A 10,298-nucleotide genomic window follows, 5' to 3' on the forward strand; every position below is an offset into this window, starting at 1 on the left:
TTCTAAATGTTTTCTTTAAAATGAACCAGAGTGTGACAAGTGGAGGCTCTTTAAGTTCCATTATATATACCATAGATTACAATATATATATATATATATATATATATATAGTACTAATTGTTTTGACTTTGTAGTGGCAAAACTCATAGAAGTCTTTTAATCTTCTATCATCTTAGTGCTTACCTTTTACATATTTTACATTTCAAATTAAATGTTTTTTAATATTCTCTTTGAAATGAAACAGAGTGTGAGAAGTGGAGGCTCTCTCCTTCCTTGAAAGTTTTAAGCTCCATTATGTAGTATAGATATGTGTATTCAAAGGGTTTTCAAAAGAACACTATACTTATATGCTCTAAGGTAATAAAACAATCCATTTTCCTTAAGAAACGTGTTGGTTTTTTCCAAAAATATCATAAAATCTTTTTTTTATAAATATAATTATGTTAATTTATATAAATTTTTAATAAAAAGTCCCTTGTTTTGAACTCATGTGCTATACTTACATTTTTAGGGATGACACCTCTAAAACACACTGTGTGTGTATGTGTATCTAAGGTTAGGCTCATAAAGAAGGATTTCATTAACGTGATCACAAACATACAACATGTTAATAACATTGAGTGATCACTTTTAAAACACATGATCTCGTTAAATGTTCACGTGACCTTCCTATTAACTTACAAAACCACCCAAATCGGTAGTCGCACTGGGGTTTTCATATCTTGGGAGGCTGGCTGACTGATTTTTGATATATCCCAATGGTCAACCACACAAAATAATAGCCCGATGGGCATTTTGGTGTGTTATGAATCCATCATTCATGTCTTAAATGTGTTCACATAAAATGTAATTATGTGCAGATGACAATAACACATGGTAATCATAAAAAATTTCACCTGATCACATGATTATGACATCCGTGCGAGTCACAAAAGGTGGGGCTTGTCCCACCAAGCTATATTACAAAGGGTGGAGGTTTATAAGCTAAAAGTGGCTTGGCCACATGGATAGCCTAGTATAGTAGTAATCTCATTGATTTAAAGAGGGTCTAGTAAGCCTTGCTAGACACAATTGTGAAGCATTTTATGGGTGGAATTGTTTTCTATACGAGGGGAGGTAGTTCACCAACTGAATGGTGGGTCCAAAAGTTCTAATTTGTCCTTGTGGCCAATGAAAAATTTCCACACGATCAACATGCCCCTTTTTGCCACTCTACCCTTTGAGAGAGTCTCTCTCTCTCTAATATTTTGCATAGTAAGCCTTAAGACAAAAAGTCATTGTGTGGGTGACACTTTCAAGTTCCCATATCCTTTTGATAAATCCTAGTATATATGATATGTCTTTCTAGTGATGTGATATTCGGAGACAAAGCTGTAGCAAGAAGATTTCCTTTGATGTGATTGTTGGGGGCATAGCTATAGCTATGAATTTGCAAGACATTGGCCTTGCAACTAAAAGCCTACTAGCTATAAGCACAAAAAATTTATGGCCTAGCAACCCATGTAAGGCTCTTCCAAGACTAAAATGTTTACAGAAGTATGAATTATTGATTCTATTCATAAAAGCTCGTTAGAATTTTACAAAATACGATCACCCTCCCCTTGCAAATGGTTGAAACTAGATAAAATTATTTTCTAAGTAAACCTCTACTTTGAGATCTAGTTTTCCAAACTATCTTCAATGTTGTTTCATGCATAAGTATGCCCAGTCGACCCCGAGCTTTCAGTTTGGCAATAGCCGCCCATTTACCCTATTGCCTCGGTCTACCATCAGTCACCTTATTTTTCCATAAGTATTCCTTGATTGGTTTCCAAAGGGAACTCCAATTTTTTGGGATAATTGTAGGATTGGCGATGTGTAGGTTATATACAGGATGAAGAAGCTGTTAGTTATCGTTGCTTTGCAGTGGACGGGAACCAGGATGAATTTCCAGCGCTTCATTTTATTTTTTATTTTTTCATGAACCTAGGCAAAGGCAGTCTTGTGAGTAATTGCTCCCCCTACGGTTACCCCAAGATGGCGGAAGATGTTGCCTCTCTTTACAACCTCTCCAGCCCACCTACAGCATCAAAGTTGTCACCTTCCGTCAAAGAAATAACCCTTGGTTTTTTGATATTGCATTGAGACCCTGATGCTGTGGCCAACACTTGGACAATCTCCAAGGCTTGCCTAACGTTGTTTTCGTCTGCTTGGAGGAAGAGTAGCAAGTCATCTGCGAACATTTTCATAATCAGTTGTTTGCTATCCTGGATTTGCAGTCCTTGAATTTGTCCTCTTGTTGTCGCTTCTTCCAACATCTCAATAAGAGGTACATCTCAATAAGAGGTTGGGTGTAGGTGTCAAACCAAAGAGGAGCTAAGGGGCATCCTCACGAATGGATTTACCTCTAGTTTAAAATTTTAAGGTGGAAAAACCTACTAAATTCACAAATATTTAGAGTAAAAACTTTTCAAATTTAATAAATTTGCCTTTGAGCTTTCTCATATGTAGGTTTGCCAAGTTCATGGAGAAGAGTTTTTTTCGAGCATTGGTTGGCGTTGGTGCAAGTCTTGGTGCCCAATCAACCTTAGAAACCCTGTCTGGTTTGTGATGTGATTCCTGTCCAGCTTGATAATGCTCTATGTGAAATCTATGTCATGGGCAATCGCTTGCGAGCCTACTAGCAATGCGAACGCACCCCAATATGAGTTTTCCACATGTCAAAATAGGAGGAAAAGGAGGGTGAATTCGGGTTATTTTAATGTTCAATTGATATTTATATGTAGAATGTGATGTGTTAACTTTTAAGGAAACAAAAAGGCAGAATATAATCGAAAAGATATGCTTTAAATGTAATAGAAGGCTAGGCAATATTATAAAAGTGAGCATCAAGAAATATAAGGGCAAAGACTGAAGGAACCATTAAAAAATACAAGGGAACAATAAAAAATAAGTGCATATAAGAAAGAAAACTGGAGGGTCCCCTTTTTGTCTTGTAGTTTGGAGGTTGACGAAGGATTATGGAGGGCAAGCAAATTTGTGTCATGCATGAATCGTGGTTTTGGAATCTAGAGGCATGATTCAGAGGGCGATTAAGCATGATTCTTTTTCTCTACCCACATCTGTAGTGGATTGCTTTTCTTGATATGGAGCTTCACCTCACACTCTCACTGCTTCTTGCTCATTTTGCAATATACACGCACATAGAGATATGGAGCTTCCATGGCAGTTTCTCTTACTAACAAGCAGCTAAACTCTCTCTCTCTCTCTCTCTCACACACACACACACACACACTATGGAGCTCTTCTTCTTCAACTCTACACACAGAGTGGTGCTTCCAAAGCAGTTTCTTAGAATCAGCTAAAGCTCTCTCTCTCTCTCTCTCTCTCTCTCTCTCTCTCTCTCTCGGTTACTGTTCCAGGCTCTTCTTTGCACACTCCTAGGCAGCCTTGCAATTAGCTACACTTTTTGCCGTTTGATAGCTTCTGTGCTACTCCTCCCTTACACTTAATCACTACTTCACCATGGTGAATATTACCAGTTCTACTAAGTGGAGTCTCCCCAACAGCTGTGCAGCTGCAGGAGCAATATCATCCCTGCACTCTTCGTCGTCGACAACGCCATCATTGTCAACAACCACCTCCTCGTCGCCATCCCTGCTGCAAAATAGCTCATCGGCGACATTCTCCGTGCCGCCATCGCCGCCTTGCCTCTCGTCCACCATCAGCGCCAAGCCTGGCTCTGTGCTTGGCTTGAAGTCTTGTCATCTATCTCTCCCTCCCTCAATAGCCGACCTTGATTTGCACACACACTCCTCTAGAAGGTTCATTGAAGCCATTGTCTCAGACCCCCATCCCACCATCAACAAACCCAGATCTGCTGGCAGCTTCAGGCTTGAATATGAATCCTTCTCTAAGTGGAGTTGTAAGGGCAAATTAGAGCTTATAGATGCATTTCATGAAGGAAAGCCCATCTCTGTAATGCCTATGTCAAGCTTATTAGGGCATGGTAGAGCTGGTAGATTCAGATGTGAAGAGGATCCCATCTCCGATGTGGTCTTGTCTACCACTATTGACACTTCAATAGTCCCTAGTGAATATAGCAATGAAGGAAAATCACCCATATCCTCTGCAATCCATTGGGCTACCCCTACTACATTGCAAGCTCCCCTTAATTTATCAATCAATGGTGACACATTGAGTGATGGGAAAAATCCCATCACTACAATGCCTCCGTCTACAGTTCTAACTGATTTTCCTGCTGTCTTTGCAAGAGAACCTCGTCGGGAGGTGCGGTCGACGAATGCTGAGCTTGAGGGTGATCTAGCTGCTGCAGAGGTGGACCTCCTTCCAATGCCTGGCTTGGTAAGCCTTGCCTCCCCTCTTTATGATTCTTATCTGTCAGTTAGCCCCACTGATTCCCGAATGACAAGAATTTCTTCTTCCGACTACCTCAGCACTGCTAATAGTAGCAAAACCTCATCGAAAATCGCCCCCGACTACCTCGGCCTGCCACCTGAAACACTTCAAGAGGAAAATTTGAAGAACCCCTCATGTGACTTAAGCAATGAAGTGCATGATTTAGGATGCCCCATTAGAAAAGGAACCAGCAATTCAGCTGAGGCTCATGAGATTGAGGTCGCGGCAAGCAACTCGACCATTGCGAGCTCCTACCCGGCCATAGAGGATGACAACTTTGCTGAATCCCATTCCTTGGCTGGATTATGGAGTGCTCAAGATGAGATGAATTGCGACTCGGACTCAGTTCTGCATGGATCGGAGGGATTAGCTTCCATCCTCATTGATTTGTCACACAAGGCCGGAGGTTCTACATCACGTAATTGCAATAATGATGAGTATCATAATTCCATCGGGTCAGAGTTCATGATGGATGATCTTGCCTACCTTATGATGCCAGGTAATGGCACATTTGCGCAAGCCAGTGTGCCACGGAATGGCCGGCCGCAAAAACACATTATGAATGATTTGCAAATAATGGATATGCCTTCAAGAAGAGAGTATTTTCTTCCAGCTGCGCATTGCAGCCCAGAAGTGGTACTAAATACTATGGGAAGGCACGTCGATGCGAGACCTGCATACCCTAATTTTGAATTCAAGGAAGGGGGCTCTTCTCTGGTAAGTGGAGCCGGCCTACTTTGCAAAAACTCACATGAAGGATCTAGTATTTTGGCTCCCCAAATTCCGCTCGTACCGACCGCAAGGTCCAGCGAAGCATCTCATGTGGGTAATTGCAGGCAAAACATGTCAGCATCATCCATCCCAATGGACCTCCCAATATTGCCTCCTTGCTTGATGAATATAGGCAAGAAAAGGCCATTTCCTTCATATGAGCATCAACCACATGGTCTGGCACCGCCGGCTTCCCCATCAATGTTCAACCCTAATCTTGATATTGCCCACATTTTGGCAACTCAGCCCTTATCAATTCAGCATGAAAAGCAGCAAGAAAACCAGGCGCAAGAACGGAGTTACTCATCGGCGACGCAAGCTTTCAGTGCCATGCTTTACAAGGAGCATGGAGGCAGAGTGGGGCAGCATCGCTTCAATTGGGCAGCTTCTTCATACATGAATAATAATAGTGGGGGAACCATTAGAATTCCGCCTTCGAAGGCTCGCCGGAGACATGGAACAGCTATGGACCCACAGAGCATTGCAGCTCGGACACGGCGTGAGAAATTCAGCGACCGCATTCGGATTTTGCAGAGCTTGGTACCCAATGGGGAGAGGCTTGACACGGTATCTATGCTGGGGCAAACTCTGGAGTATGTGAGGTTTCTTCAGCACCAAGTGTGGCAGCTCTATCATGGGATGGACCCAGCAAGCAATATCAAGAGTGAGAAGTGGAAAGATTTTTTAGAGCCTGCTAATGAGCCAGCTGCTCCTACTTGAGCTCAATCTACATATGAGAATTGGGCAGGAAACTGACTCAGAGGAGATCAGCATAAGACTATTAGACAGTACAAAAGGTACCGTCGACGCTCAGTACCGGACACTTTTGGCAACCCGGGAGCGTTGGTATAGGCGTCAGTAGCTCAACAATAAACCATCTCCTTCCTTCCATTATTACATATAATCATCATCTTTAACAATCTAGCTGTCATATATATCTATAGTTATCCTTGTATCCTGCACGATGATGATTGCTATGGTTACATACACAACCACCATCTTCCTCATCTTCATTATTAACATTAATTTTCTCATACAGCATTGCATCCCCATATTGATGTTTATGATGATAGTATGCACATATGTCATCATTATCATACCCCTAATATCGTTAATTATCTTCATAATTAGCACCATTCTCATGTACCATTTCATGCAATATAATGACTCTTTGTCATTGTAACCGTGTGCCTGATCGGCTCATAATTTCCATCACATCATATATTTTGCATATCGATAGTCCTTATACGATTCCACAGCTACTAATTATAATACCAAAGAGATGTTAATCATGCATAAGGACTGGTCGTCAGCTAGAGCAGCTATTAACATGGCAATCTTGCCATAATTTTACTGTACTTCTGTTGGCCACAATTTCAAGGAGTTTCTTCAATTATAAACTGTGAATTTGCTGCTGATTGAAGTGCTCCACTCCATGTCATGCTCTGTATGTAGGTGCACGTAGAGAGAGAGAGAGAGAGAGAGAGAGAGAGAGAGAGAGAGAGAGAGAGATTTGGCAGACAGCACGACCATTTGTTCTGGCGGATAAAGCAAATGTTGCGCAATGTGCGCCACTTTGTCTCTCTTATTGTTGGCACTGCCTTTCGGCAGAAAGGGAGTGTAGCTGCGTCCCTCTGATGAGAGCTTGCAGTGCATACAGCGCCAGCAAGCCCATGCACCCCTTGCGCTGTAGCATAGGTGCAGCATTGCTTGCAATGGGACCACCACTCCACCTGCCGTGAAGGTCGTCATCTACTTTTTGACGTGGCTTCCCTTAAATAGCAAATGGGAAGAGCATTGTAAGCGCCGGGTTGCACTCAGCGCTAGCAGGGATAAGCAGCGATCAAATCCTCCATTAATAGAAAGCTTCCTCACTTCTCGTAGACCTGCAAGAGCCATACTAATTGAAGGTTGATGCAGCGTGAATATTTGAACTGATTCACCAATCAACATTCAGCCTTTTTTTTCCTCATTTCTCTCAGCCCTTCCTACTCTTTGTTGAGTGCGACCACGTTCTTCCTTCTCCCCACTTACCCCTATTAGCCATGGTGCGACTCGGCTCTAACTACTCACGAGCTTGTTCCTATCAGGCTCTTATGTATTTGGTTTTTCCCTTAATCTAATCTAAAACTGCTGCCTTTTTGGGAAATAGAAAAAAAAAAAAAGGCGAAAGTTTCTCCCTGCGTTGATGGTGATTTTTCTTTTGGGTGCAAAAGTTGAGAATTGTGCTCCTAGTCTCTCTTCTTCTTCGTTTCCTTCTCTCTCGCACGCTCCTCTCCTTCTCTCTCCCTTTCTTCAGTCGGAGTGAAAGGCAGTGCTAACGTAAGTCGGAGTGAAAGGCAGTGCCAACGTATGTCTTCAGACGTTAGATTCTCTGTGTGTGTGTGTGTGTGTGTGTGTCAATTGGAGCTGGGGAGGGTGGAGCCTCTCTCTCTCTTCCTATTGTGGACAGGACAACTGATCAACTCTCTCTCTTTCTCATCCCAAAACAAGGTCTCTCTCTCTCTCTCTCTCTCTCTCTCTCACACACTCACACACACACACACACACACACACACACACACACACACACACACACAGCCTCTCGACCTCCTCCTGCACTCCCGCTCACCCACTCCCCTCTCAAAGGATAGGGCTACCAAATGGCGGCGCGGAGGACCGCCCTGCTCGCACCCACATGAGAGAGAGAGAGAGCGAGCTACCCTCGTAGCCTACTGAATTAAGGAAAACACACACACACACATATATATAATGAGGGTAGCTCTCTCTTTCTCTCTCTCTCTCTCTCTCTCTCACACACACACACACACACACACACACACACACACACACACACACACATATCGCTCTGTGTGTGTGTGTGTGTGTGTGTGTGTGTGTGTGTGTGTGTTTTCCTTCAGCAGGTTACGAGGGTAGCTCGCTCTCTCTCTCTCTCTCTCTCTCTCTCTCTCTCTCTCTCTCTCTCTCATGTGGGTGTGAGCAGGGCAGTCCGCACCGCCATTTGGTAGCCCTATCCTTTGAGAGGGGAGTGGGTGAGCGAGAGTACTGCAGGAGGAGGGAGGTCGCATACGCTACTTTGTTTATTTTTAATTTTTTTTTTGGATTTTGGGGGGCGGGGGCTAATTAAATAATATCCTTCACTATACTGTTGGCGGTCATAGAATAGCGCACAACCCACCGATATAATGTCAATCCGGTGGATCGAAACTCGGTTATTGCATGGAGGCATGGATGCACCACATGCGACGGATTGAGAACTCTAATCAGAGATTTGGAGTTAGTGATCAGAGAAGAGGGAATGCAAGAAGATATGGGAAGCTCTTTGCACACACACCTCGATCCATCACTCAACTCTCACAAGCTCAAGGACATGATGCTAATCTCTCACTAATGACTACGTCCATTCATACACAAAACCATGCACACACAAGCATATGGAAGCCAAGATTAGAGAAATGCAATGTCATTACCTCCACACACACACTCTTATCGACCGCACACATGAGGAAATTAGCAAGAGGAGAGAATGATCAGATGAAATTACAGACTAATAATCACAAATCTAAGCATCACAACACATAGAGACATGGAAAAGAAGCATAGAGAGACAAATAGCTGTGCATGATCAATCCAATGCTAGCCACAATGTGAGAAGGGAGCTCCATCTCCATAGCCACCTCTCTTCTCTACTCTCCACCCTAGCTCTCAAAAAAATGAGCTTCACATTGTAGTTTTTGACATTTATACCTAGGGTTTAATTTAAAGAAGTGATCGGCCGCCCAAATGTATATAAAAAGCATAGGCTCACAAATACAAGCTGGAACTCTCATAGAGCCTGTAGATCGAAGAAAGGTATGTATACACATGTGTGTATACATAAATGGAAGCATAATGTATGTCATTGACCCTCGCCCGTCAACACTCCCCCCTTCCGAAGCTTTGTCGTCCTTGACAAAGCCATGTCGAGGTAGACGTTCGAGGAGAATCTCAGGGTTACGTAAGGATAACTATACTTTATCACTGGCTGGGTTTTCAAATTTTCTTTGAGTTTTCTATGTTTTTTGGTTTTTTAAATAATTTTTAATTTTTGGTTTTTCAAAAATTATTAAAAAAAACCAAAAAACATAGAAATTTTTTGCGTTTTGTTTAATTTCTATGTTTTTTGGTTTTTTAAATAATTTTTATTTTTTGCTCTATTTTTGGTTTTCTTTTCAGTTTTATTTTTTTTGGAGATTTTGTGAGATTATTTTAGTTTTTTCTCCTTTTTAAAATTTTTAAAACTCTTTTTTTGTGGTGGTTTTTAAAAAAAACTCTCCTTTTTCAAAATTATTATTATTTAATTCTCTTTGTTTTTTTCTGTTGGCCCTTTTTGGATTTTATCTTCTTGTTTCTTTTGGTTCTGTTTTGGTTTTATTTGATTTTTTGCTTTTTTCTTTTGGATGTTTTAATTTTTTTTTGTTTTTTTTTAATGAAATGAAATCAATAATAAATGGAATTAAAGGAAAATGAAATTTAAACAAAATGAACGAAATATAACCAGATTGATTTTGTTGGAATTAGGGTTGCAGAGAAACACACACAGCTTGGAGAAGACGAAGGAAGCTCAAGGCACACAATAGAGAGTGTATTACTTAGTGTACAATGGAAAGATAGATAGCCCTAGAGTGATGGGCGTATATACAATGCTTGGGGAAAAAACCTCCTAAAGAGGGAAAAAATACGCCGGCGGGCCTAGTGTGTTCACACACATCACTACCACATGTATATGGTAACAAATCCCCCTTGGAGTGATGTGTTCACACACATCACTACCACATGTATATGGTAACAAATCCCCCCTGGAGTGATGCGGTGAACGAGAGCTGGCACATGAGTAAAGGGAAGTGCCATGCCCTAAGGACATGATCAGTCCACAAAGGGGAGTAAGACCAAAGCTTTGCGGAAAGCTTCAAGCTTCTCATGAGACAATGCCTTTCTGAAAAGATCTGCAAGGTTGTCCTGTGTTGGCACATAAGCCAAGCTGATCTCTCCTGCTGCGAGCCTCTCCCTGACATAGTGGTAATGCACCTCAATGTGCTTTGTGCGAGCATGAAAAACTGGGTTCCTCGCAATTGCCAATGCGCTCCGAC

The 10,298-nt window shown here is 42.0% G+C and overlaps 1 protein-coding gene across 1 annotated transcript; it reads left to right on the top strand.

Moving 5' to 3' along the window:
- Positions 1-3,127: 3,127 nt before the first annotated feature.
- On the top strand, positions 3,128-7,333 carry LOC147454031 (uncharacterized). The gene has a single exon (XM_086517250.1). The coding sequence runs from the start codon at positions 3,505-3,507 to the stop codon at positions 5,887-5,889; it is 2,385 nt and encodes a 794-aa protein (XP_086373376.1). The 5' UTR covers positions 3,128-3,504; the 3' UTR covers positions 5,890-7,333.
- Positions 7,334-10,298: the final 2,965 nt, after the last annotated feature.

This window comes from Adiantum capillus-veneris, chromosome 7, assembly GCF_014529385.1.
Source record: "Adiantum capillus-veneris isolate H3 chromosome 7, ASM1452938v2, whole genome shotgun sequence".
Taxonomy (NCBI): Eukaryota; Viridiplantae; Streptophyta; class Polypodiopsida; order Polypodiales; family Pteridaceae; genus Adiantum; species Adiantum capillus-veneris.